The sequence below is a fragment of the Rhodofomes roseus genome (genome assembly GCF_022264815.1).
Source record: "Rhodofomes roseus strain CIRM-BRFM 1785 chromosome Unknown C8Q71scaffold_2, whole genome shotgun sequence".
NCBI lineage: Eukaryota > Fungi > Basidiomycota > Agaricomycetes > Polyporales > Fomitopsidaceae > Rhodofomes > Rhodofomes roseus.
In genome coordinates this window covers 238,390-264,811 of record NW_025952958.1, presented here as the reverse complement: position 1 = coordinate 264,811, position 26,422 = coordinate 238,390, and the positions used below count along the sequence as shown (strand labels likewise).

The following is a 26,422-nucleotide window of genomic DNA, read 5'->3' as shown; positions in this document are numbered from 1 at the left end:
ACCGAACGATCTAAATCGGACATGTAGCAGTATTAAAGGACCTTGTATTAGACACCTATCTGTGCGAACGAACGAACGAACAAGCGACTGATGTACAACCCCTGGGCAAGCGAGCCAGCGTCCGACGGCCTCTAAGTACGTAGTGCGGGCCTCTGTAAGCTTACATTTCCTTCCGTGGGCGGGCGGGCGCATACAGGGAGACTAGAGACTGGTGAGGGAATGATGGTGACATAAACCAGGTTGTGAATAGGGGCATAGGCCAAAACGGCGAAGATGAGACAGGGGACAGATGAGCATGCAGGGACGAGAGATGGAGAGGAAGTGCGTAGGAATTGCGTATCTACTCCTGGCCGAAACCGACCGTTTCCCTGCAAAGGCCGTTGTCAGCAACACATACCAGCTCTGGACGTCAATGAACACGTACTCCACCGCCAGCGTGAGCTTCTGCTCGAGCGTCGCATAGTCCTTGTACGGCGGGAGGTCGATGCGGTTGAAGCACGTGTGGCTCTTCGGCAGCTGGCTCGGGTCTCCGCTCTTCTCGATCGTGAACCGGCGCGGGCCGTCCGAACCCTGCAGGTCCTTGAACCCGTTGACGGGGATACGCGACGTCCCCGTCGCGAACTGCAGCAGCCGCGACTTGCGCTCCGGCGGCCAGCTCCGCACGCACTTCCAGAACCACTGTACGACATCGTCGTTCACCTCGTACCCGCGGTAGTCCGTGAACTTGCTCCAGTCGTCGCTGCGAACCGTGTGAGTAAACATGAGCTGGCAGGGAAAGAAGAGGGCCACGTACACATCGATCTCAGACATACCGCCGATGAGAAGCTCGAGCTCGCGCTCATCGAACACGTTGACAAGGTCCTGAGGGATCAGCTCGCTGAACCCAGACATAAACGCGTCGAACTGGTCCTTGACACGGCGCGAGATACGGTACTCCACGACGCAGTTGACGTACTCCTTCTTGTTGTCCTCCGTAACGGGGACGTCCTCACCGCCGGGCTTGAGCTCGACGGTGACCATCTCGCCGAAGCGCTCCTCCGTCGTGGTGAACGTTTCGTCGATCACGTCCGTAATGTCGTTCTCGAGCATCCACGTCAGCCCGCGGAACAGCTCTGCGTCGACGCTCTCCAGATCTGCGAGCGTCACCTTCTTGCGCAGGATCATCTTGTAGAACGCAGTAATGAAGTATGCGTCGAGGAAACGACGGTGGAAGATGCCCAGGCCCAAGCACCGCCCGATGAACTTGAAGTAGTTCAGGTGCTCGGGGTTGACGCCGGAGGCGGGGTTGATCTGGAGTGTGTAGTTATCGTGCGCAGAGTACTCGAACAGACAGTAGAATGGGTTGAACATCTCGTGCGAGAGCAGGAAGAAGAACTCTCTGTGATGCCTGTGAGCTATCATGGACGAACCAGGCACTCAGTCCACTCACCTCGAGAGACCACCATAATCCAGACCGTCCTCTCCGTCGAACTTGATCATCAGCCGCTTCTTCAGGTCGCTCGGCGTCTGCCTCATAATCTCCGCATAGCTGTCCTCGAAGATGTGGTTCCGCCGGACCTTGATCTGGCAGTTGCCCGGCTGCGCGCGCATCGCGGGCTGGCTCCTGAAATAGATGAGCTTCCTGCGGAAGTCGCGCTTGTACTGTGGCACGTTCGCGTCCAGCGTCGACGGCAGTCGCGGGTCGTCCCACGTCGTCGTCTTTGTGTTGTGATCCACGAAGTACACCCGCGCCGTTGAAGTCAGGCGCATCTCCCACCCAGACGGCAGCGGGCCCAGCTGCGAGATCGTCTGCGGCTGCAGCGCCGTGTTCTGCCCGGTCGGGCCCATGACCCGGATGATCGTCTGCCGCCGCGGGTCCACCCATGTCGTCGTGCGAGTGTTGTGGTCCACGTAGTACGGCCGGCCCTCGGGCGTGTACCTCTCCTCCCAGCCAGCGGGGAGCGGCCCGCCGCCGCCGCTCGTCTGATGCTGGCTTGCAGCGACCGCTTGAGCAGCAGTGTTCGCCGTCGGGGGGCGTGAGACGGGTGTACTGGTGTTGCTAGCTGTGTTGGTCGCCTCGAGCATGTCGTCGACGAGGATCCGGCGGTTGTGCTGGTCGCGCGCAGCGTTGGTCTGCCCGTCCTGGGCGTGCGTGTTCGCCCTCTGGCTGGAGGATGGTCGGTTCCATGTCGTGGTCCGTGTGTTGTGGTCGACATAGTACGTCCGGCCGAGTGGATCGATTCGGCGCTCCCAGCCATCTGGCAACGGACCGTACTGATCAACATGCGGGTTGAAGTTGCGGAGCTGCGCGTTGTTGTTGGATGCAGCATGGCCCGCTGCACTGGGACTGGTCGCGGGCACCTGCGTTTCGGCTGTTATAGCGGGCGGAGGAGTCGCAATTGCGCTGATCGGACGAGAAGGTGGCGGAGTCGGCTCAGGCTCTGCGGCTGCTACAGGTGCAGGCGTCACATGAGGCTGAGGCATGGTTGCCTGCACCGAGGCAGCTGTCTCATGGGCACTGGGAGTGCGAGATAATGAGCCGCCCGCGGAAAGGTTGTTGGTGCTGGCTGCCGCCGATGACGATGAGTTGAGCGACAAGCCCGAGAGCGTCTCGGTGACGCCGTTCACTTGCGACGGGCCGGGATTGCTGATGGGCTGACTGACATTCGTTGACAGGTAGAGGATGAGCTTGCCGTGGACGACAAGGTTGTCATTCGACCTCTTGAGGTCCAATGTGAGCATCTCTGTGATAGATGAATTAGTATGCTACCAAAGCCTAGGTCTGGCGTTGCCGCAGCCAATGTCACCACCAACAAGCACGGATGGCGGGCGACGAGACATTGCTAGTGTCTGTTTGAGTCGACGCATCCCCTTCTACCTTGCGAGGCCTCACTCTGTAGACCTCGATTATGGAAGGCTATACCTCCTGATCAACAGGGAGACCAAAGCTGCCGCCCGCAGGAAGGTCGCAGCAACTGTTTCGGGGTGCAAGCCGTGGTAAGGGCGCCTCAGGATGACAAAGGAGACTTAGCGGAGCATCCTGGTGTCCTGTGCAGATGACCAACATGCTACTACACTCGGGGACACCGCGGTGTCCGAGATGTAGTCCCACCCAGTTCCTCAGTCACCGCCGTTCGTGTAATGATGGCTGCGGCTGTAGAGCAGAACAGAACGACACACGTACCATGCCCGCCTAGCTCGAGGTCGATCACATCGGCGACACGAATATTCACTACACCCAAGAAGCCCTGGTCCCGCTTCTTGAACTTGCGTTGGTCGAAGATCTGAACCGCAATGACAGACGAGTCCTTCACGAAACTGCTATACGGTCAATCACAGCACTCGGGTACACAGGATAAGACATACATGTCGAAGCTCTCATTCCAGTACGGATTGAGCGTCTTCTTGATAACGCTAGTGGTGTGCGTCTGCTCCGCATCGACCGTAATGACCGCAAAGGGGTCAGGCAAGCGGAAGACTTCGCGCTTGGAAAGACCATCGGCCGCAACAACTGCTGAGGGTCAGCTAATGCAACTCCATGACGTTCCCCCGCCTCACGCACCCGTAATCCTGATCTTTTTCCTGTATTCGCGGTCAGACCAGGGTTCGGCTATGAAATACGGACACCTACGGTTGATTCTGCGCGTTCTGAGAGGCCGACATGGCTCGCCAGGAAACCAAGCCTCAATGGATTAAAAACAAGCAGATGGGAGGTACAGACGATGGGAGGGACGACGGACAGTGATGGTGCGCAATAGGAGGACTGAGAGGGTCGGGATGAGCTCAGCCACGTCTGGGCGCAGGCTGTGTTCCTGGGAGCAAATTCCGATTATCTATTCTTGGCCTGCCCACGCTATTTCGGGGCATATCGCGCTCTAGACAAACCCTTGTCAGCCAATCTGGAGGTAACAAATCGTCTTAATTAGTTGGAAATTTGCCCACTCGGCTACCATGCCCCGCTTCGGCGACCGTCTGCCTTCCCTCCCGGCCTCCTCCTCCCTCCGTATGTAGTCCTTACGCCTGGAGGTCGACCAAAATATGTTCTGGCCTTCAAACCTCATATATAGCATTGCTTGACTGCGGCGGTGGAGCAGGAACCTTTCCGTGGATGTGACTTCGGCGCGATGGTCTTCTGCATGGTCCCGTCCACAACGATGTATAGTATAAGTCCAGGACCTCCGCCACAGCCGTCGTCCAAACAATCGATCCATGGGATCTTCTCATACGCCCGCGAACGTGACAACTGTTGCCTCGTGGTGAGTTTGGTATCATTCCGCGAAGGAATGGCGATCATCGGTTTGGGGCAGTGAGTCAAAGTTGAGTCAACCCGATTACTTCGGAAGTGCGAGTGACTCTGGATTGAGTCCATCGCCTGCAGCTGGAGGCTTCAAGTTGGCGAGGGACTCCTACTTCACGCCAGCACCCTGCGCTGGACTGATCACTGCTTGGACAAACGTATCCTGCTGGTAGACGTACACAATGTCTTCCGAAGAGAGTCCCCTGCTGGGGCATACCATATCCGCTGCAGCAGACGAAGCGGCCTACGAAGAAGAGCTGCAAGATGATGTGTACAACCGCTTCACGAAGAACCAAAAACGCATGATCGTCGCGGTCGTCTCTTGGACGGCGTTGATCCCTCGTAAGTCCTCTGAAATTCTACATGCTTCAGATCTGGTCTGACAGCTCCAATGGACGAACGACAGTCTTCGTCTCCGAGTCTTTCGTACCTACCGTACCCGCCGTCGCAAAAGAGTTCAACTCGACCGGAGAGATCATCAAGTAAGCTTATTTATGCTGAGATTATCCTATTATTACATGGCTTCATTGAACATCAGTCTCGCCGTGACCTTCTCCATGGCGTCAGCCGCAATCACGAGCATAATTTGGGCGACATATTCAGGATTTTGTGAGTGATTTATAACGGACGTAGCCGCTCTTACCACCGTGACGCTGCTTCATTTGCAGACGGTCGCAGGCCTATATACCTAGCCTGCCTGCCATGCTTCTGCATCGGCTCATTAGGCGTAGCGTGGTGCAACTCAGTGCCATCGCTCATGCTTTGGCGTGTACTACAAGCAGCAGGCACGGCGAGCGGGATATCCGTCGGTGCCGGTGTGCTTGGCGACATTTACAAAGTCGAAGAGCGGGGTACTGCCATAGGCCTCTTTATGGGTGTAAGAATGATTGTATCATTGATCAGTGTCTGTTACTGAACTGAAACTTGTGCGCAGGCATCGCTGCTAGGTGCGGCTTTCGCGCCTCTCGCAGGAGGGATAGCGACGCATTACGCGTCGTGGCGGGTGATGCAATACGCGCTCTTCCTCGCGGGAGTGATTGCCCTCCTGTTGACGTTCGCGTACCTCCCTGAGACGAGCCACCCCGGTACCCTGGGCATTGACAAGCTCTACGAGCGTGGAGAGCTCGAACGCGGAAAGTTCAAATGGGTCTGGCTGAACCCCTTCCGCAGTCTGGCACTGCTGAAGAGCCCGAACCTTGTTCTGATCGTGCGTGGGGTTTGAGTGCGAAGTTGACATGTTGTTGAGGCTCAACCCATTTGCTAGACGTTTGCTTCGATAGCGGGGCTCATGACGGATTTCAGTGAGTTCTCCTGCATCTTACGGCAGCATTTACTCAAAACCCGCCAGCGCTGTTGATTCCGCTGCCTTACACTATCGTGAGTCCTATGTACCCAATACCCCACCAAGATTAACCCCGGCACAAGGGCGAGCGATACAATATCGACAACGAAGCCCTCGTAGGAGCATGCTTCATAGCCCTCGGGTTGGGCAACATCCTTGGCGCACCCCTGGCTGGACGGCTCTCCGACAAGACTGTCATTAAATGGCGCAAACGGCGCGGCGGCGAGTGGGTCCCAGAGGACAGGCTGCGCGCTGGCTTACCCGCGTTCGCAATCCTTGTGCCGCTCTCTGTCCTCCTCTTCGGTTTTACGGCGCAGTACGTTGATGGCACACTGGGCATTGTGCTGAACTTGCTGTGGCTGTTCATGAATGGCATTGGCGTAAGTCTTTCCAGTGGAGCATTGAGACGCCTGACTCTGGCGGGCTGAACTCTGGTTAGGTCGACTTGTCTCTGAGTCCAGTGAATACCTATCTGGTCGACATCGGCCGCTCGCGTAGTGCAGAACTCATGGCCGTCCAGAAGTGAGTACTATTTAGCTCGGCCCTGGAAAACCTCGCTCATGATACCATCAGGGCAACTCGAAACCTCGTCGTTGGGATTGCCACCTCAGGCATTCTTCCCCTGATTAACCGCTTGAGTATATCTTTCACGAACGCCCTTGCAGCAATTATTGCCCTCCTCGGTTTCTGGTGTGTCGCTTCTGTCTGATTGGTTTACGATCTTGCTGATAGTTTATCGCATCAGTTGTTTGTGGGTTACAGTTCGGTACGGGCAACACATGCGAACATGGGTCGATGTCGGATCGCCGGAGAGCTAGCTAATAGAGCCAGAATGACGGATCGCTCGATCGCTGATATGCAACGCTAGCTGCGGATCCAACTGTCATTGATTCATTGGTGTCCAGCATCATGTCTACCTGTTTGCCCATCCTTCCCACCCCCGAGTTATTCCTATTCCAGTAACACAACGACGTCCCGAACACTGAGATCGTATATATCTCACGACTAGACCCTAGATAGACTTTGAGCGCTGAGGGTATAGTATCCAGTGACGTACATCGCAGGCCTTCGCAGGCAGTGAAGTTACAGCGCGCGCTACAGTCGGGCCACTTCCGCCATGACCGTAGGCCCCGCTTTAGTCTTTCGAGGCACAGCTTTGCGCTGCACAGCTTCCCTCTCCGTCTGCATGTCGCTTGTACGGTGCAGCCGTATCGCGCAGCCTGCTCTACGCCAATAAAGTGCATGCCAGGGCGCAAGAACCCGCTGCAGATATCCCGGATAACTGAACAAATCCAAACTGCGATCACGGCCATATCTTCCAAGACGGAGGCCCCATCTGACCCGCTCGCTCTCGCCATCACCCAGTCGCGACTAGAGAACAGACCCATTGAGATGTCGTTCAACGACCTCGTCATCCAGTTCCAGGGAGCGTCGGGGCTGCCGAAGATGGACGTAGTGGGGTCCGCAGATCCCTACTTCGTCGCCAAGCTTGATGGCAAGCTGCAGTACATGTACGTGGCAACGTGTGTTCTTGGCGAGCGGACTGGCACTGACGAGTAACGACGCCGCGGAACAGATCATCGGTGAAGGAGAACACACTGTCACCCGCCTGGAACGAGGCGTGGAGGATCAAGAATGTTCCGCAGGGCGCGGTCCTGGCGGTGGAAGTCATGGACAAGGATAGCAACAGCCTGACGGACGGCTATGTCGGCCAGTTCAGGCTGGAGGTCTCGTCCGGGGAGAAGGAGCTCAGGATCGAGGACAGGGTGCTGAAGCGGAATAGGGGGACGTTCCAGCTCAAGGTCTGTCCACAAGCACACTGTTCTCCCCGCCACACTGAAACGGCACCCAGATGGACGTCGTGCCCTCGACGGACGCCGCGGCGTGCGACCACCCGTACCACTTCGACGGGCCGGTCCGCTACTCGCTGCACTACTCGCCGACGGTCGGTCGCCTGACGCGAGCGGACAGTCGGCTGTACGCGACGTGGAAGATCTACATCAAGGGCATCCGCCTGTTCTTCGGGGACGAGGTCCAGGGATGGAACCGCGACTACAGCAAGGCGCGGTCGATCTTCCAAGGCCCCACGTCGCTCGCGGTGCGCTCAGTGATACACACGGGGCACCGGATGCTCTACGCGCGGTCCGCGGCGAACACGTTCGGCGTGCTCGAGGCGCCGTCGGACATCCTGCACCTGCTACACGGGCACGCCGCGCCGGGCACGGACGGCGCGAGCGACCGCAACCCGTTCGCGCACCGCATCAAGCCCGCGCTGTACACGTACGTGATCTCGGTGGACGACGACTCGATGCGGTTCTCGGAGACGGGGGCGCGGTTCCTGGTGAACATGGCGTCGAAGCACGCGCTGCACTCGAACTGCGCGCAGGCGGTGCGCTTTTCGGGCGAGTTCCACCCGCGCCCCGAGGGCGGCTGGGACAAGTTCAGCGACGACATGTCCGACGAAGACGTCCGATGGGAGCTCGTCATCGACAACAAGTCCGGGACGTACTCCCCGAACAACGAGCTCTTCCCGAAACTCAAGCAACTCATGGAGTACAACTTCCCGACGTTCACCGTCATACCCCTGGATTACAGAGACCCGGAGCTCGCGCGCAGCAGCGAGGCATGTCTGGCGTATGCGACGTCGAAACGCGGTGTCAGCCCTGAGGACCTTGAGCCTCATGTACCACCTTCTGAGAAGGAGTCCTTGATTCAGCGCGCTTCCAATCACCTCCACATACATCGTATATCTTCTAAGGCGCCAGAGGACGCGGAGCCTGACTCTGAGCTCGAAGGGCCAGCGTGTACCTACGAGCATACGGAGTAGAGCAACCGTAGCACCGTACCTGATATACGATACCTGTCTTATACCTTGGACTGTATTGCGCTGGTGTCTGTATCAGTCGCTTGCTACCCATTTATGTTCTGTACTAACGACTCACCCGGGACTCACCTATCTATGACAATTTAACAAGGCAGTAGCCATTATCGCGAATAAATGTCTGTAACAGAGGAAGCGACGATGCATATCTTCGGATATATCAAGCAGGGTATGCGCGATCCCGACGACTAGATAACACTAAGAGCTACAAGTGCGTGCATGGGGGAGACGGATGATATTAATGTACAGTTCGTTGTCTTTCCAACCTGCGAATAAATGACCTCATAAATCATCATGTACGCCGCGCGACTGCCGCATATCGAACCGCTCACCATTTTGCCCTTTCGACCTCCGCCGGCCGGCCACGTCGCACAATACATTAGTCTTGTTCCATATCCGACTCGTCAGACTCAAGGTCCATCGCGTCCGAGTCCACATCCGCGTCAGCGTCCAGTTCTGCATGCTCCGGCTCGAGGAGGTCCTCCGCCGAGACGCAGCACGACAGCCGAGTGGGCACGAGCGGCGCGCGGACCGCGCTTGTCTTCCGATTCGCCAGCGGTCGGAACGTGTCTCGGCGGCGCAGCACCATGTTCGCAACAAGCTGTGCGATGGAGCGCATCGCACCCTTGCCGGGCGCAACGCCGCGCTCCATCTTCAGGTCGAGCAGCGCGCCTACTTCCTTGCTCCGCTGCTTCTCGCGCTTGCGCGCGCGCCGCGCCTCCGCACGCATGTCCATCGCGACGTGCAGGTCGTGCTTGCGCAGGCGCTTGGCGTCGTCGTCGAAGATGTCGTCCGACATGTCCATGTCGACATCGATCGCGCTGTGCGAGGGCGGCAGAAGTGCCTTGGCTGCGGCGCTCACACGCTCAGCCAGCTCGGCTTCTGCGCTCCGGGCGGCGCGCTCGGCGGCCAGAGCACGACGGCGCACGGCACGAAGCTGGAGGAACTCGTCAACCTCAAGCGTGGTTTGCGCAGTGTCCAGCTGAACATCGAGGAATTGGAGGTCGTCGTCGTCCGGCGACGGGGAGCGGGCTAGGGGTGGGTCGATGGATATCGGCTGGAGGAAGAGTCCTAGCCCCTCGGGGTCTTGGGGAGGCGGAGAGAGCAGAGATGGCGCGACGGTCTCGGAGATGGACCCTTCTGAGGACTGTTGAGGGATGTGGACCGGTAGGCTGCTGAGCGGGAGAGTTGGCGATGATGGGGACGGTGGCGAAGCCGCTGATACGCCTCCATGAGTGTCGGGGAGGTTGTCAGGTAGTTGGTGAGGCGGACGAGGAATGGGAGTAATGCACAAGGGGTCGTTGTGAGAATTCCGAAGATCCGAATATGCAGTGGGGGATAGCGATGTGGACCACGGGCCTTCTTCGGGAGATATTACAGTGTCGGAAAACGAGCTATCGGAGTCGTCGCTCGATGGCAGAAGTAAAGCCAACGGTGGTCGTGGAGAGTTTGGCGGTGGAGGATCACCGTCGATGTTCATCAGATCCGTTTCGCGGTAACTCGTGTCTTCGTGATCATTGTCGCCTGGCAGAAGCCAAGACGCCTGCTCTTGAGATACAAGTCCATCAAGGCCGAGTAGGGCCGGACGCACTTTGTGCGAGTCCAAGGCTTCCGGCACATAATGTTGAGACGAAGAGAAACTATCTAAATCTGGTAGATCCAGTGAGAGGGACCGCGGTCTCGGTGACGAGGGAGGAGAAAAGTCGTCGTCACGGTCACTGCTGGAAGACCAGTCACGACTGCTCCAACTGGGTGTGCTCTGACTCCGGAAAGAGCGCATGGGCGGTAGTCCCAGAGCAGAACTGTGATGATATTCCGCACCTAGCAGAGCCGGATTATGGGGAGCATGGTCGTCCAGCTCCATGTGCATGCTGAGGGGGGAGTGTGGCGCCCAGAAAGCGGTCGGCTCGATCTTCGTGAAACCTCCGTCAGACTCTTCCGGCAGGCTCGGGAGACTACCCAGGCTAGATCGGTGACGCGGGAGACATTCTTCGAAGCCAGAATCGCCACGCGACGGCAAGATATGTGAGTCCATGGCCGGATGGGTTGGGACCGCACTCAGGTCGGACAGCGTGCCTTCGAAGCTCCATCCTCGTGAGGGAGATACATGGGGGCGAGGAATCGAGGATCGACTGTAGGGCAAAGGACAATCATTGTCTTTCTCCGCGAAGGCCCATGGTACTGTGGCGCGCGTCGATGGGCCAGCATCCGTGGCTTCCAGAGACGGGGAACCCGAGTCATAGCAATCGCGAGCTCGAGCAGTATCTGTATCAACAGGGGGGAGCTCTGAGGTGCCTAGAAGATGAGTTGGCGGCGGTGATAATGGCGCACGAAAGTCAAACGGATCGCGCGACATGCTACACTGCATAGGCCGATTACCAGCGTCACTCGAGAAGTAGTCTGTCGGTAGGCCGTAGTGGGTATCCGGAAGCGGGATAGTCGAGCGCAGCGAAGCGTCCGTCAGCGGAGGAGAAGGGAATGGGTGGAATGAGGCGTGTTGTCCGGCGTCTGACGGTACCTTCGCTGGTTGCGAGACGACACGGCGTGGCGGAGAATAACGGTCACGTACGAGACACGGCGATGTGGTAGATGGGGCGCGTAAGTCCTGCGTGTCCCACAACAAAGTGGGCGAGGCGTCCACAGTTGTAGACGGACTTGCTGGTGGCGAGAGGATGTGACTGTGGCGCGTCGCAGAGAAATTGTCGTCAGCCGGAGAGGGAAGAGCCATGTACGTGTTCATTATACTGCCGTTGCCCGTTGCCGACGCTGGCGAGAGGCGGTTGTGAGTAATTCTGACAGTCGGCATCCGCGGGCGGGCAAAAGCACCGCTCGACGCAGCAAGGCTCGCTCACCAATGATCGTCCTATTTCCGAGGGGTGGATAGCCGGCCGTTCAGAAGGACATGTTCCTGCGCGAGAGAGCGTGGATGTTGGCGGAAGAGAAGCGATGCTGCCAGCAAAGCAGGAGGAGATGCTGGACGAGCAGAGGACTTGAGCCAGCACGCTCGACTCTGCATGGCACACTCCGCATGTTACCAAAGCCGCTCATAGGCGGGCCGCGACCCCGGCCACCGCCCAATCGGGTGCCCCGCTCGCTCGCACACTCAGCCACCGCAGCCACACGCCCCTTTTGCCTCCGCACCGCGCACCCGCCGCCCTCGCCCGCCCGCCCTGTCTGCGCACGCCGTGCCCCGCAGCGAGCAGCGCAATCGCCCCTGCTTGCGGGCACGGCGTTGTCTGGGGTCAGGCCCGCGTATCAGGCTAGATCATTGACATCAGAACGGTCCGAAGTACAACTGAACGCCTGCAGACGCTCTTGTCGACGGCCGGATGCGGCTCCCTTTCGTCGCGCTGCCGTCGCGCAGCAACGGCCATAGGTTAGCCCACTCTTGTCTCGTCGCCAGGCCTGCAGAGCCCCGTAAGCACTGCACAAAAACTAATTTCACAACTCCGTCCAGAACTGCACGTCGCGCGCAGCACCCCATCTCCCCGGATCCCAATTGAGAGGCACGATAGAAGGCAGTGCAAAACATGCGGACAACTCGAGGCAGCACACCCGACTGACCCAGAGTGGGTCCACCGCCAGAGTGATCTGGACGATGGGTATCTCCAGTCTATCAACATGACCGCTGACCATCGATACACATGCACACTATAGAAGTCGCTGGGCATACAAAGCGGGCTTCTACTGATCCAGATTTATACCGCGTTCCCCGCCGTCATTGTTTCGTCCATCAGGCTTAGCGTCAACGTGCCGCTCAGTACCTAGTCCCCGGGTGCGTGGATTGGGCGATACTGGGGTGTTGTTCGTCATGAATGAACTGCTTCTGCCGCGTTACGGAGTGATGGAGCATCATGCACTGGCCCTGTTCGATGCTCAAAGGGTGGGGTAAGTTCGCATCCAAACCCTGCTGCGTCCATTCTTCCTCGGCACTGCGAGGCCGTGTTCATAGGGTCCGTACGAATGACATTGGAGGGAGCCGCTGTTCCCAGGTCTCCTAGAGGTCAAAACGACAGCTTCCCATGTATAAGACGGCAGCTCGAAGCCATGTGAGGTAAACTGTGTATCAGGCAGCCGAATACCAACCGCTTGTAGAATCCAGACGGCGACGTACCTGAGATGCTCGGACTTCCCAACGATAAGCAGGCTACAAACGGGCGAGGCAAGACGAGTTGCGGAGGCCTTGTTTCGTATCATGTAACAGACGCCTCCTTGGATCTAGTGCAGGTCTGTCAGTGTCAGCCTGCTCCAGCAACTCAGCATGGAGATCCGACGGATCGACTCCGGAACATTGACATCCGGACACCCAGGGCCCGATACCCTGCAGACTGTGACTCTCAGGTCGAAGGATCTCAAGGGTCAGAGGACGATCACGCATTGACAGGCAAATCCGGTGATCGGGCAAAGCCAAAGTGGTATGGCCCAACATGCATATCTAATCCAACAGGAGTCGGCCACCAGGGCGGCGCGAGTGTACCATGCGTTCATGCGACGGCACCGAGAAAGAGGGCGACCACGATTGAGGACAGCAGGTTCACCTGCCATAAGGTTAACCTCGCCCTCGGCATGTACCGTTGCAGCGTTACGTGCACGTACCTGGTTGTTCGTAAGGATGTTCAATCCGCTCACTACCTTTACGTCCACATCCTTCGTAGGTTCGGGACTCTCATCTGTCAAAATACGTTTCGTGGTGTTCGAGAATCGCGTCCGCTGGATCGTCGCTCCCATGAAGGAGTCAAGCTAAACCGAGTTGAGCCGCGCTGTTACGAGTTTTCCAGTGGGACCATGCTCACCAGAGAGCCAAGACCGCCAGCTGCGGTTCCCCACGCAGCAAGCGGAAGCAGTATATTTTGCCAGTGCGCCCTACATGCACTGCTCTCCACAAGGAGCGATATGGCAAGCGTGATACCCATTACAAGCCCGCCACCAAGCGACGCGAATGTCCCAGTGACAGACATGCCTCCATTGGTGCCCGGTGGAACTGTTTTGAGCGTAGTGATCAAAATGGGTGGAGAGCGCGACAGGATCCCGAGTTCGGACGCGAGCGTATCACCAAGACAACACGCAAAGTGACTGGGGTACCACCTGGTGAGCCAGCAGACCTTCAGCGTGCGCTACAGACGTACCCAAGAAGCACAAACAGCAAGGGCCGGCTCCAGCTCGCAGACGCAGGCGGGGTCAGCGGGCACCACTCGTCAAAGTCATACGGCACCTGCGGGGGGAGCGCGTCCCCAAGCACGCCCCCGAGCACCGAACCGCGCACAAACAGCGCGCTCCACGCCAGGCCCGCCGCGAACGCGGACGCAGAGTTGCACAGCACCTGCGCTGCCGACCTATATCCCGCCTCCTGGTGGCCGTCCTCGAACTGCGTCTTGAGCTGCTTGCCGACCTTCGTCGCGCGCGAGCCGACGAGGTAGAACGTAATCAGGGACACGCCGAACGCGCGCAGCGGGACCGCCATCATGGAGAAGCCGACGACGAACGCGGCGAGTGCGCCTGACGGCGAAAGGGAGCGTTTGCGGAGGCCATGAAAGCCGAGAAACGCTGCGAGCAGCAGAGGCACGAGGGGCACGTCACCGAGGGTCATAAGAGCAAGAGCCGTACAGTATATTTGAGTGGTGGTGTGAGGCAGAAAGGCGGCCTCGTCGACGTCGTCGGTGAAGACGCGTATGCCAGCGTCTCACCGCTTGCGTGAAGCGGTTGGCGCTTTCCCTTCTTCGGCGGGAGCAGCTCTTCCTACAGCTGGCGTGGGCAGATGGTATGTGTCGCAGCTGAAGAGAGACATACTGCAAAGAACCATGCTCGAGGTCTAAATAATAGATTGAAGCCAAATATTCGACACTCAGACTGCAGGAGCAAAGAAGGGTCACATGACGTCGTCGCCTCACTGCCATCGATCTCGGCCCATCGCCTCAAATGGATCCCTCCACCGCTTCCTCCTCCTCCTCCTCCTCCTCCTCTCCACGCTTCAAGTTGACGATTGTCAAAGACGGGTCTTTGCTATTCGCTCTCTGAGTTCCGCTCCTCATGCATCAACCGCGTGCAAGTCTGCATCCCTTTCGTAGGAGTTATCGACCGCCGTCACCCCGCCGTCACGAATCTATGCCGTTCTACAGTATATATACTCTCTGTCACGTACATCTTGGTGATGACAACAGTAAGCGCAGAGTCTCCGTTTCTACCTGAACGCACTGACCATTTCCAGGAGTGAACAACAGCGGCCGATAGACAAGCTTTGGTCCGCTGTTGGTACACCCCTTCGATATCGAGACACGGCCTCTACTTTCAAGTACACAATTCAAGATGTACTACACATAAGTAGGTACAGAGAAGACGTCTCGCGGCATCTACTAGGGACCAGAAGTCATGGTCTCCATGCCGTGCGGTGCACTCGGCTTGCATGTCAGGATCTCGCGGATGCTATACTGTGCCACCTACTGTACGCAAGACGATTCTTGGTTCCGAGTTCATGAGTACGTCCAGTCTTTGAAGGTTCAATCAAAGCATCACCGATCGCTAGCTTACGTATTGTCAGTGTTCCGCACTGTTCCATCTTACGGTCGAGACTGGAAAGCTTCTAAGACTGGCTGTACGACAACAGCGATCGATTGGCGGCATCATTCCTTCAAGATACCATTGGCATTCGGCCACGACAGTCGGTGTTGGAACACCGACTGTCTCGGCCAAATATCAAAGGCGACTTGAACCCCATCTAGCCTGCCTGACAGTAGCGAGGACCATCGCATGAGGGCGTTCAGGGCCACGTGTAGTATGTAGCCCATCGCGGCGTTATGTTACGGCCGACAATGAGTTAAGACTGGTCAGGACTGCCTGTACCCTACCTGTACCACCTCCCCTCGAGTAGAGCGTGTACCCTTGCAGTCTCGTTCATCTATCGTCTGAAGTTACCCGTCTTCGATTGAACTATTATCTACTTCCGTCGCGGTTTTTACCGGAGCAGCCAAGATGAAGCACCATCGAGCATTGGACGTCCACGACATCGTCTGGAGCATCCTGCAGCACTTCGGACGCGTGCGAAGTGGGACTCTTCCGTACAGCTGTAGTGTGGATGTTGGGAAAGATTGGAGAGCCCTCGTCCACTGCTCACTCGTATCCAGGGCATTCTCGAGGCCTGCGATACACTTGCTATGGCGAGAGCTCCCGTCGCTTCTCCCGTTGCTCTCGCTCTGTCTGCACCTCAACAAGGCCGAGAGCTTCAGCGTTGTTGGTGCGTTTGATACCCGATGTGAGGAAACTCTATGGGTACGATTTTCCTTCCGCTAGCCTGTCGAAACCATATTAACAAAACACGCCGACAGAGGTCCAACAGCGCCCCTACTCAACGAGGGCTGGAGCGTTTTGCTCACTTCGCCACGTTCGTCGAATATATCAGCATCCTAAGACGAGAGCATATCGACCCCACTATCCTCATTCTCCTCTCCCAAACCAATCCAGACCAGCCGCTCCTCCCGATGCTCAGAGAGATCAGATGTCAGGGCACGGTCTCACCTTTCCTCGATACGACCGTCACACATCTTCTTGGACCCAGACTGTGCACGCTGCTGATCTATGGGAACCAATATCCGATGCTCGGCGCTGTGAAGACTCACGAGACGTACGCGATCAGACATATCCTACGCGAGCTGCCCTCCAAGGCTCCGCATTTGCAAGAGCTGTACATATATCAGCATGCCGCACGCGATGCTTCGCGCATGATGTCTATTGTCCAACTCCACGACCTACGAACGCTGCGCATATGGTGTCAATCGGAGGCCCGGGAGCAGTGGTTTGGACCCTTCATGTCCCGGCTGGCCAAATTGGAGCACCTCCGTGATCATGAATTGCCCTTGGGGCATTGGATAGCGGATACGCTGCCTACAGCCATAGGAGGCTTCCCTCAGCTACGAAAGCTGAGGCTCGATGGAGAGAGCCGTCAGGATATGTTGTGCTTGCGGCCGCTAGCGCGTGGCATGCCTCCTCTGCGGTTGGAACGTCTTGAGGTCGTCAACACTGTCGTGAACAGCTTCGCAGACGATTACGGGGCCTTGGAGGACTTGACCTCGGCGTGCGCTGACGCGCTAGCGATCGTCATCTTGGGTTTGGAACCGGGCAGGGACGCTCTCGGACGCCGTGGCCCTATGCCAGTGTTCAACTTCCTTCGACCACTCGTGCAACTGCGTCTCCTGCAGTTTTGCGATATCTCTTACTCCAGAAGCTTGACAATCACGGACGACGACCTGCGCAAGGTCCGCGGCGCTTGGCCTCTCCTGAAGGCATTTGTGTTGTCCTGGTCGCGCCCATACAAGGCGAGCACGGTACCTTCCTTCCGCGGCATCGTAGACTTCCTACAGGAGGCCCCTCATTTGATGGAGCTTCGGCTCCAGGCTATAACCATGGACGGAGAAGTGGCGCGGTGTGTCAAGGTCAACACTTTACCTTCGAATCTCATGGTCGAGGATGAACATATCCATGATCCAGCAGCATTCGCGCGGATTCTTCGCACATTATTCCCGAATGTTCGTGTCCGCGAGGGTGCCCTGGAAAATGCATTGTCGTCAAAGTGGAGCATAGTTATGTCGAGGTTAAGAGAAAACCCAACATATACGCACTTGGTTTACCGTGTTTCAGACGACGTCATAGCGAACTATACACAGTGACCTTCAGCAAACACGTTGCGATCTGACAACTGCTACAATAGGATGTAACTCTTAGCTAGTGAACGTCAATGTATTTCGCAAGTATTGCGCGACGGTCCTGCACTTGGACGTGCAAAGGTATCGCAAGTGAAGAGAATGTCCCGATTGAAGTTACAATGATGAGGGCATTATGGTCACACTTCTCGTCAATTGTCGTGTACACTGTACTTACATGGACTGAATACCTATTGTAAGGCTTCATGCGAGCATTGCCAACCTCACTGAATTAACTCGGCCTAAGCAGAAGCCGCCACGGTGACGCGCCCACGTGACTGTCTAACGCTGTCGCGACAACGCGTTCCCGAGGACGGCCATTGTTGTTCGCGCTACTGGCGACCGCCCGGAGCGGCGGAGCATCGATTGTGGCCATCGAGCAACAGCTCCTGGCGACTCTTGGGCGACTTGCTGCTGTCTGCTCCAATGTTCCCATAGATGGTCAAGTGTACGCTGGTTGACGACCGAGCGCGGTTTGCAGACTAGTCGGGTCTAGTGCGTTTCAGTTGTGCTTTAGCCGCATTGTCTTGTATATTGGCCACTCATGCCAAGAAAAAGTGAGAGTATAAAAGGACAAGCTACTATGGCAAGCCCCCCATCCACTGGGTCGATTTCACTAGACGCAGCAACTTCGACTACACGGCGACATGGCGTCCAACGATGATTACAAGCCGCTCACGCCTATATGGCAGTGCAACCCACCTCCTTACAGCCTCTCCGGACGGCCCTGGCACCACTATCCCTCGCCGTCGGACATCCGCGCCGCCAACCTGGACAACATCCCTGACGATGTGCTCACCTATACGGCTGGGGAACGCAAGGTCAAAGCCAGAGAGCTCCGCCGTTCCCAACTCGAGACGCTCTTTTGCGACATTTACATGCAAGACAAACGTACCTGGGAGAAGTGCGCGGCTGTCATGGAAGGCCAGCACAGCGGCGAGGGGCACGAGGATGAGCAAGACGAGGCTGTCGAGAGCGTCCTATGGGATAGGGAATCGGTCAGTTCGATGCATGAGCACATAGCGGAGATGCTGAACTGACCCTAAACGTATCGACACAGAGAAATCATGCCGGGGGTGAGCCCTCCGAGCCAGATCTTGCCACTCACCGTCTCATGGAGCAGTTCGTCGAACATCTTGATGGGACGGTGTGGCTAGAGACGGCGAGCGGAGAGACGGAGCTCAGTCTAGATGAGACTCAGGCGAATATGGCATACCGCGATAAGCTCGTACAGCCTGTGTTAAGCGAGTTTGCTTCCCTGCAGCAGATGCTATTTGACTCTTGTCGGAACGCGGAAGACCTGAAACTCAAGCCGTTCGGAGACTCGGAATACTATGCAGCAAGGGTGGAGCTGATCAAGAAGTGCTGGGATGCCGTAGAAGAAGTCATGTAGGGAGCCAATGTACCCGTGAGCCTTGATAGAATCGAGGCCTTGTATTGCCATAGAAAACAATCCGACTTGCTATGCTGCACGATGGACTCAGAGTGGCCTCGAGTTTGGGAGTTTGCGAGGTTGGTGGGCGTAGGCGCTCTGGCGACTCCGGTAGCGTGATCGTGCGTGCATGGCTCCTCGACGCGCGCTGGCTGAATGGACCCCCTCCTCCTCCGGCCACATCGACATCGTGTCTGTCGCGGCGGCGCGTCCAAGTCGGGTTGACGGCTGTTGACGGGCAGCCATCTAAGCTGCATACCAACAGTAAGGCCTCCTTCGACTCATAGACTTTCACGCTGTATGTAGTATGGACCTATTCTCCTCCGGCTTCTGTCACTTATCCTCATTCGTTCTGACAAGCTGTCCACTGTAGGTACTGGTCGCTCGCCCGGAAAGGATGGCGCCCCATCGAGCCCTAGAGAATATCGACGTCGTCTCCTACATACTGCAGTACTTCGGGCCTGACTCAGACTCCGGTCTCTCAGTCTTTGACGACGTCGACGTATTCCCTCGTCTTGGCGCAGGAAAACAGTGGAGGATACTCTCGTATTGCGCACGCACCTCGAAGGCCTTCTGTGGGCCAGCAACGCGCTTGCTCTGGCGAGAGCTCCCGTTGCTTGTCCCGCTGCTCTCTCTGGGTATGCGTCTCTCCAAGTCCAAGGGCAAGTTCAGTTATGACATGATCAACGAGTCGGACAATGGGACGATCATATGGGTGTGTTGAGCTGTTGTGCGTCTGATGTGGCACACTGATACTCATGATCATTGCATCAGTACTCCACAGGGGGCCCCGCGAAAAAGGGCCTGCAACGCTTTAGTCGCTTCGCTGCGCTCGTTCGATGCATCGACATCCCTGAGAAAGAGCATATTGACCCAACAGTCCTCTTTCACCTTTCGCTGGCCAACCCGCAGGGAGAGCCGCTCCTGCCGATGGTCGAGGAGCTCTGGTGCCGAACTTCACCTTTCCTCGACATGATTGTCATGTTCCTAGCGGGACGCAGTCTTCGCGCACTCACCATCCTCGCGCCTGGGGGGTGGTTGTTGAACTATGCGGCAGAATCGGACACCCGCAACGCTGGCGCCGTCAGACGGCTCCTTGGCGCATTGCCCTCAAAGACGCCTGAGCTGCGCTCTCTCTATGTGTGCGACACAAGCGAGGTTGACCTGCTGGACAATGACATGTCATGGGTTGGCGGTTTGCGTGAGCTTCGCTCACTACGTTTGGATTGCGGGTGGGACGGGCCATTCCTGGTGCACCTCATGCCTGCGCTAGCGACACTCGACCACCTATGTGACCTCGCTCTTCTCCTTGACGACCGGTTGGTCGCGTTTGAGACGCCTCGGGGCTTTCCTCAATTGCGAAACCTGCGGTTGGATGGTCAAAGCCACGACGATTTTGACGGTATGGATGCTCTGGCGCAGATCATGTCACCCATTCACTTGGATCGCCTCGAAATTGTTTTGGCGTTCGTGAACACGTTCACGGAGAATCATAGCCTTCTCGACGCATTCGCCGGTGTATATGCTCACACCTTGACAAGCATCCACCTGAGCCTAAGTGCGCGGATGCCAAGGGACTCTGAATTTTTCCCTGCTCCCCCTGTTCCTTTCCCGGCATTTTATCTCCTCCGACCCCTCTTGCAATTGCAAGGCCTACAGGTCATCGATATTCGCTACCACAGGCAGATGTCACTTACCGACATTGACGTACGCAAACTCGAAGAGGTCTGGCCATCCTTACGGAGCCTCAGCCTCTCTTGGAGAGTTCCCAACACCGCCGGCTCAGCACCATCCTTCCACTGCATCGTCGACTTCATATTATCTCACCCTGATCTCTCGGTGGTCCACATTCCGGCAGTAGATATCGAGGGCAGGTCCACCCGCTGTGGCGACGTCAAGGCTGTGCCGTCGGGTCTTGCGGCAGGCGACGACCTGGACCAGCGCATTCCAGATCCCAAGAAGGTTGCTGAGGTTCTTCGTGTTATGTTCCCAAACATTTCCGTTGACGAATTTGCGGCGGAAGTGGGGTCTGGTAAGTGGGGCGTAGTACTGTCGACGCTTAGGGATAGTAACCCGACCAAGTAAAGGTACTAGCGGACTCGGACTTTGGTTCAACGTGACGACATCATATGCTAGAATTGCTGTACTTGTAAACGTACATATCTGGCTTGAGGTTGGTGAGTGGTCGACTCTCCAATGACTCTCAGCGTTGGGCGGTCGCTGTGGCGATCACGTGTTGTACGACAGTCGCGCTGGCACGACGCGTCGGGTTCGAACTCGTCCTCGACGACCAGCTAGTACAGTCACTGAGTCAGACGCGTCGCGCACGCCTCTAAGCTCACCGTCGACCCACTCAGGCCAGACCGCTTGCTTTTCAACACTGGTACTTTCATATCTCGGCTACAATGAGCCACCATCGCGCTCTGGACAACCACGACATCATCTCCCACGTAGTGGAGTATCTCGGGCCTCCCGCGCAGCGCGATTGTGCAGATGTTGTCGATGAAAGCCTGTCGATTGCTCCTGGAAAGGCTTGGAGGACCCTCGCCTATTGCGCTCGTACATCGAAGGCATTCTCTAGGCCAGCATTGCGCGTCCTCTGGCGAGAACTCCCGTCGCTTCTGCCACTGCTCTCTCTCGCTGGTATATCCCTCATTAATGCAGAGACTCCTGAAAGTCTCCCTGAAGACGATGAAATAGAGATGATACGGGTACGATGACTTGCAGCTGTGTACGTCTCTACCGTCGTAACACTGACGTGTGCATCGTAACAGACTACGAACGAGATTCCGACTCCGCAAGGCATGCAACGCTTCGCCAGCGTTTCTGTCCTCGTTCAGCGCATTAGCCTCCCGGGGCTCACCGATCCCTCACTCCTTTTTCACCTCTCCCGGGCTGCTCCGAGTGGGTCACTCCTCCCGATGCTCAGTGAGATCAGGTGCATGACTACGCCATTCCTGGACATGACCATTCTCTGCCTCGCGGGACATAACCTTCGTGAGCTCGTTGTTCTTGAGGACAGTGGAGCATCCTGGGATCGTCCCCCGAACTCGCCTGAGGGTTGTGCTGTCAGACGGCTCCTTGCAGCTCTACCCTCCACGGCCCCCGGACTGCACACTCTTTGCATATACGACAAGGGCACACACGAACTGCCATACATAGCATATATCGGTCGTTTGCGCGAGCTGCGTTCGCTACGCCTTAGGTTCTGGCCGGACGAGCTCGTCGACTGGCTTGGACCCTTCATGTCCACATTAGCCAAGTTCGAGCACCTGCGCGATCTCGCTCTGCCGCTGGAGGACTGGGTGATGGACGAACTGCCTATCCCGCAAGGGTTCGCGCAGCTGCGGAGTCTGAGATTCGAGGGGAACGAGCACTCCGACTTGACGTGCTTATACCATCTAGGCAAGATTCTACCTCGCCTGCCACGACTGGAGCGTCTTGAGATTGCTAGCACCTACGTCAACAGCTTCACGGAGGACAACAGCTATCTGGACGGGATCGTCGGTAAATGCGTCGACACATTGACCACAGTCAAAATGGACATACGCCCGGGAGGAATAGATCTCGATCTCCCCAGCCCTGTGCCAGCATTCAACCTGCTCCGTACCTTCATACCTCTGCACCATCTCCAGTTTTGTTATATCTCGTACTCCGAAAATATGTCCTTCACAGACGTCGACCTACGCAAATTCCAAGGAGCCTGGCCGCTCCTGCAAACATTTGCGCTGTCCTGGAAGCGGCCCTACCTCCCGCACACAGCCCCTTCCTTCCACGGCATTGTCGAGTTCCTCCGGGAGCGTCCCCAGCTTGCGGTGCTCAAACTTCCGGTCGTGGACATCAACGGGAATTGCGTGCGCTGCAAGGACATCAAGGCCTTACCTCCGAGCTTCGTTGTGGAGGACGGATGCATTCCGGACCCAATCGCGTGCGCTCGGGTTCTGCGTACCCTACTGCCGCAGATCCGGATTAAACGGAATGTCGTGAAGAGCGCATGTGGCGAGTGGGCTACGGTCTTGTCGAGACTTAGGGATACCAACAAGTATGTTTGACACTTGTGTTACTCGGACTTCGATGCTCAGATCAGTACATACGTTGACGCACACATTCCCCACGTTACGATGGACAAGGTGCGATATGACGAGACGGGTTTCACTTGATGAAAGAGTCAGTGTGTTGTATGACAGGGAGTCTCTACAACGCAGTGCCTTAAAAACTAACCTACCGAGTGCTGCCATCCCATGTATTAAACGTTGATGCAAAAGAGACATCCGCCGTAGTAGGGGTGTGTCCTGGACACTAGGTCCGCAGAAATAATGGGACACAGCAAATGAGATTGACCTTCGCTATCCTTTGAGATTCCCCGGCTGGAATGCCACTTGCCACAAATTGTATTCGCTCAGCGTCGCTTTCCGGAACATAAGCGTGATGTCCTCGTAGTAGTCTTTCCAGTACTCATAGTTTGCGATGAAGAAATCTACAAAAACATATCGGGACTCATAGCAGCGCAGTAGAGCTCGTGTGCACTCACCAATCTGAGGCTCGAGGTAGGAGTAGTCGAGGTTGGGCAGGACCCATTGTTCGTACCAGAGCGTATCTTATAATTATGACGTGAGTCAAGGAGCCGAAAATTAAAACGAGATTCTGAGCAGACATACCGTTGGAGAACGACGTGCTCAGCAGTCCCTCCGCGATGTAGTAGTAGGACTACGCGAACGCTCGGTCAGGAGCACACACATACACAACCAGCAACCCACCTGAATACACGGAATCTGCGCGGCAAGCGAGACGACCCAATTGTAGTCCTTCGCAGCGACGAATTGGAAGTCGGTATACTGGTTGAGCGCCGCCGTCGCCGGTGCGTTCAGGACCACGCTCTCGTTCAGGCCGAGGCCCGCAGGCGGCGGGGACGTCGTGACCTGGATAGACGAGAGCGCGTACGCGCCGTCGCTCGCGACGTCGCTCAAGGAGCTGTTCAGCTCGGCGAGAGACTGCGCGGTGAAGGAGCGTTCGACGTCGAAAGCGAGGAGACGGATGCAGTACCAGTAGTCTTGCTGAGCACGTCCGACGTGGGTTCAATTCAGTGCTGGCACATGTGTATCGTGGTATGGACACTGACCACCTCGTACCATTGGTAGCCAGCGGTTACCGTCTCGTTCCCTGGCTGGGCGGTCATCATAGCTTCGATGAATGGGTTGTGCAGCAGCTGCTGCCATATGTCTTGATTATCTTGGATCAACCTCGCCACTAGATCGTGACTGGAGGGGGAGATGAGTCGACTGTGTAGTTTGTACGCATCGCGCAGGCAGATAACGTACGGATCCACAGCGTCTTGTCGAGGAGAAAGCGCCCTCTTCCGTGCGACCGCAGCGATCTCATGCTCAGGGACGCCGTATTCGGGGTGCGCAGCATACTTGCGCAGGCGATCGCGAGCAAGACGAGCTCTGGCCGACACTGCGGACGATGGAGTGACTACATACAGGACGGTGAGCCCGAGGCACAGGAGAGTGCGGAAGTGCATGGCGGCTCGTGTATCGAGGCAAGGCCCCACTCATACTCTTTTATATCACTGCTCCCGGACGCAAAGGCGGCAGACACTGCGCTCTTACATGGATGACGAGACATGAAGCTCGAAGAGCCGTCCGAGTTATGCCGTACAGCGAGGTCGACGAAGACAGGACGTGAGAGTTGCGGTGAATGTGTGCAGCATGAGCCGCTCGGGGCCAGCTCACATGGCAGTCGCGGGGCCTATTCCGCACGAAGGTACCTACAGACCCCTGCCAGACTTCGGCGCGGATAAGCCTTAGGAACACATAGACGACTGTATGCTTACCTGAGGGGGTCACAATAAATGCAGATAGGCACCTCGGACTCGCTGCTTCCGTCTTGTCGCTGTCCTGTAGAATTCATGGCCGGCATTGCTGTGACAGGACCTCTCCCATATAATCAGGATCATCTAGGAACGACTGCTCAGTATTCAGTGTTGGGTCGGACAGATGCGATGTAGGTCGTGCTTACAATGATACTTTCCTAGTGCACGTGTAGTACGCCGCCAGTACGGTACAGCACGCTCCAGCGGCGACATTCCGATTCCATAGCTTCTGGGACGAGCTCCAGGCGAGAGCTCAGTGAGAATGAACATATTTAATGTAGCGTACGGTGGTAACACGCACCATAGGCCAGCTTGCCAAAAACACTCACGCGAATCCGAGTCGTAGCACATACATACATACCTACACATCTGACTGCTGGCCCGGTTACTTTAGGCTGAGCAAGCTTGTCCTTACGTGTATACCATGAGTGGTCGACATACACCCCGGTCTAGTAAGAAGCGGGGCTCGAGTGTTGCCATAAGGATGAGATTCGGCCCACAATCGACTGTGGGCGTGAGCGGCGAGCGCATTGTCGCAGCCACAGTGACACGCCGCCACAAGCGATCTACGCCTAGGCGCCCGTATATATCTCTGTCGACTGCTTCCCGCCTCTCAACACAACGCCCCTCCTCGCATAATCCACGGATACCTGAACATCCAAGTATCTCGTGCACTGGATGCAGTATCTCTGAGCTAGACGAGGTCCCCGCTATCCGCGCGCTTGGCTACGCTCGTCTCCGCATACCTGGTCGACCCACATTAATGTCAATGGAAGTCGACATGTCCGCGCCGATGGACACTTTCCGCGTCTCAAGAACCAAAAGGGCGCGTTCACCCGCGTCCCCGAGGGCAAGCGAGCGACCCAGTGTTTGTTTTCGTCTGCTTCCGTGTCTGCGGGCTTGACGCAGGATCGCAGAAACGCCTCTCGATGGGTGGCAATGCGTGCCTCTCTATACCGGCCTTGGCGCCGCAGAGCCGCCACGGGTCGGAAGACTGGGTCGTGCAGACGCGCGGGCTGAGCATAGAGAGTCCGCTTGTCGCCCAGGGTCTCCAGCTGGAAGAGGTGCGGGGAGTGGCTGCAGGTGCGGGCGCGGAGAGGGAGGGGGAGCAGATGGTGGACACAACCATGGTGCGCTATCCCTGATGGGCGACGGAGCAGGTTCTTGCTCAATCCACTCTGCTCAGTTGGACGAAGACGTCGCTATGTCGTGTTCGCCGCCGCGGCCTCGCCTGGGGATCGACGCACACTCGGAGCCGACTCTGCCGCCTGCTGTCCAAGGGCTGCCCTCGACGTCTGCCTCGACTACCGATGTGCCCATGGCGACCTCTCAGTCTCAAGATCATACCGCGCCTCCTGCGCGGAAACAAAGATTCACCATGGGCCCGCGGGCCGACTGCGAAAAGTGTCGGCTGGGCGTGAAGGGGCACTGGATGCACTTCGATTGACTGGGGATGTGGGACTGCGGTCATGGAGAACCAATGCTGTTGTCGTAGTTGCTGCTGCTCATAGGACTTGTGGGACTGTCTGCATCGCTTCCATATTCTGCTGTACCTCACATTTACGCTAGTATGCCTCGGTACATGTGCACTATTCGCTTACTGTCGATGTAGATATTGCGACCGGTCATGGTCGCTTGCAACTCTATCTCTCACTGCACGATCACGCATCTCAGTCACTTTCGCGCTGTTCCTGGCAGCATACATATGTGAAGACAACGGGGACAAGCGGGTTTACGTGCGATCTGACTCCATTGATTCAGCGGGGATTGTCCTTTTGCATGCGAGGCCGGGTAAATCGCGCCCAGCACCGCATGCCCCGAGGGCTTTTCCGTGCGGGATCCAGTGTTTTCTGCTGCTGCAAAGTGTCTTGAGAAAGCAGAGGCAGGCGGGGGAGATGGCGGACAGACGCGTCGAACGCGCGGGCGTGG

General features: G+C 57.0%; 11 protein-coding genes across 11 annotated transcripts; 7 read left to right on the top strand and 4 right to left on the bottom strand.

The window, feature by feature from the left end:
• Nucleotides 1-21: 21 nt before the first annotated feature.
• Nucleotides 22-3,776, bottom strand: C8Q71DRAFT_732760 (ubiquitin-protein ligase). The gene is made up of 8 exons (XM_047922280.1): nt 3,611-3,776; nt 3,542-3,561; nt 3,346-3,490; nt 3,164-3,297; nt 1,430-2,723; nt 794-1,378; nt 425-739; nt 22-368 (listed from the first exon to the last, which is right to left on the bottom strand). The coding sequence occupies exons 1-8, from the start codon at nt 3,640-3,642 to the stop codon at nt 341-343; spliced, it is 2,553 nt and encodes an 850-aa protein (XP_047783458.1). The 5' UTR covers nt 3,643-3,776; the 3' UTR covers nt 22-340.
• Nucleotides 3,777-4,324: 548 nt separating this feature from the next.
• C8Q71DRAFT_202357 (MFS general substrate transporter) lies at nt 4,325-6,695 on the top strand. Its single transcript, XM_047916966.1, has 11 exons — nt 4,325-4,618; nt 4,683-4,758; nt 4,815-4,885; nt 4,945-5,153; nt 5,211-5,483; nt 5,541-5,577; nt 5,625-5,653; nt 5,702-5,998; nt 6,058-6,140; nt 6,192-6,308; nt 6,364-6,695. The coding sequence occupies exons 1-11, from the start codon at nt 4,459-4,461 to the stop codon at nt 6,434-6,436; spliced, it is 1,425 nt and encodes a 474-aa protein (XP_047783457.1). The 5' UTR covers nt 4,325-4,458; the 3' UTR covers nt 6,437-6,695.
• Nucleotide 6,696: 1 nt separating this feature from the next.
• On the top strand, nt 6,697-8,820 carry C8Q71DRAFT_202358 (uncharacterized protein). The gene is made up of 3 exons (XM_047916967.1): nt 6,697-7,129; nt 7,195-7,420; nt 7,471-8,820. The coding sequence occupies exons 1-3, from the start codon at nt 6,861-6,863 to the stop codon at nt 8,443-8,445; spliced, it is 1,470 nt and encodes a 489-aa protein (XP_047783456.1). The 5' UTR covers nt 6,697-6,860; the 3' UTR covers nt 8,446-8,820.
• Nucleotides 8,821-8,878: 58 nt separating this feature from the next.
• C8Q71DRAFT_845067 (uncharacterized protein) lies at nt 8,879-11,551 on the bottom strand (the record flags this gene model as incomplete). Its single annotated transcript, XM_047926601.1, has 2 exons — nt 11,352-11,551; nt 8,879-11,265 (listed from the first exon to the last, which is right to left on the bottom strand). Exon 2 carries the CDS (start codon nt 11,237-11,239, stop codon nt 8,879-8,881), a length of 2,361 nt encoding a protein of 786 aa, XP_047783455.1. The 5' UTR covers nt 11,240-11,265; nt 11,352-11,551.
• Nucleotides 11,552-12,918: 1,367 nt separating this feature from the next.
• Nucleotides 12,919-14,492, bottom strand: C8Q71DRAFT_732742 (integral membrane protein DUF92-domain-containing protein). The gene is made up of 5 exons (XM_047922279.1): nt 14,287-14,492; nt 13,626-14,235; nt 13,293-13,572; nt 13,096-13,239; nt 12,919-13,037 (listed from the first exon to the last, which is right to left on the bottom strand). The coding sequence occupies exons 2-5, from the start codon at nt 14,084-14,086 to the stop codon at nt 12,984-12,986; spliced, it is 939 nt and encodes a 312-aa protein (XP_047783454.1). The 5' UTR covers nt 14,087-14,235; nt 14,287-14,492; the 3' UTR covers nt 12,919-12,983.
• Nucleotides 14,493-15,085: 593 nt separating this feature from the next.
• C8Q71DRAFT_732740 (uncharacterized protein) lies at nt 15,086-17,219 on the top strand. The gene is made up of 2 exons (XM_047922278.1): nt 15,086-15,762; nt 15,819-17,219. The coding sequence occupies exons 1-2, from the start codon at nt 15,466-15,468 to the stop codon at nt 17,154-17,156; spliced, it is 1,635 nt and encodes a 544-aa protein (XP_047783453.1). The 5' UTR covers nt 15,086-15,465; the 3' UTR covers nt 17,157-17,219.
• A 581-nt stretch (nt 17,220-17,800) lies between these two features.
• On the top strand, nt 17,801-18,679 carry C8Q71DRAFT_732737 (uncharacterized protein). Its single transcript, XM_047922277.1, has 2 exons — nt 17,801-18,169; nt 18,231-18,679. Exons 1-2 carry the CDS (start codon nt 17,850-17,852, stop codon nt 18,580-18,582), a joined length of 672 nt encoding a protein of 223 aa, XP_047783452.1. The 5' UTR covers nt 17,801-17,849; the 3' UTR covers nt 18,583-18,679.
• Nucleotides 18,680-18,797: 118 nt separating this feature from the next.
• On the top strand, nt 18,798-20,706 carry C8Q71DRAFT_903504 (uncharacterized protein; the record flags this gene model as incomplete). Its single annotated transcript, XM_047928823.1, has 3 exons — nt 18,798-18,919; nt 18,982-19,336; nt 19,396-20,706. Exons 2-3 carry the CDS (start codon nt 19,019-19,021, stop codon nt 20,704-20,706), a joined length of 1,629 nt encoding a protein of 542 aa, XP_047783451.1. The 5' UTR covers nt 18,798-18,919; nt 18,982-19,018.
• A 320-nt stretch (nt 20,707-21,026) lies between these two features.
• Nucleotides 21,027-22,673, top strand: C8Q71DRAFT_852965 (uncharacterized protein; the record flags this gene model as incomplete). The annotated part of the gene is made up of 2 exons (XM_047926882.1): nt 21,027-21,332; nt 21,396-22,673. The coding sequence occupies 2 exons, from the start codon at nt 21,027-21,029 to the stop codon at nt 22,671-22,673; spliced, it is 1,584 nt and encodes a 527-aa protein (XP_047783450.1).
• Nucleotides 22,674-22,787: 114 nt separating this feature from the next.
• On the bottom strand, nt 22,788-24,485 carry C8Q71DRAFT_202065 (uncharacterized protein). The gene is made up of 6 exons (XM_047916965.1): nt 24,455-24,485; nt 23,741-24,406; nt 23,379-23,675; nt 23,280-23,328; nt 23,153-23,218; nt 22,788-23,098 (listed from the first exon to the last, which is right to left on the bottom strand). Exons 2-6 carry the CDS (start codon nt 24,140-24,142, stop codon nt 22,968-22,970), a joined length of 945 nt encoding a protein of 314 aa, XP_047783449.1. The 5' UTR covers nt 24,143-24,406; nt 24,455-24,485; the 3' UTR covers nt 22,788-22,967.
• A 568-nt stretch (nt 24,486-25,053) lies between these two features.
• Nucleotides 25,054-26,179, top strand: C8Q71DRAFT_732706 (uncharacterized protein). Its single transcript, XM_047922276.1, has 3 exons — nt 25,054-25,361; nt 25,411-25,623; nt 25,680-26,179. Exons 1-3 carry the CDS (start codon nt 25,257-25,259, stop codon nt 25,938-25,940), a joined length of 579 nt encoding a protein of 192 aa, XP_047783448.1. The 5' UTR covers nt 25,054-25,256; the 3' UTR covers nt 25,941-26,179.
• The last annotated feature ends 243 nt before the right edge of the window (nt 26,180-26,422 follow it).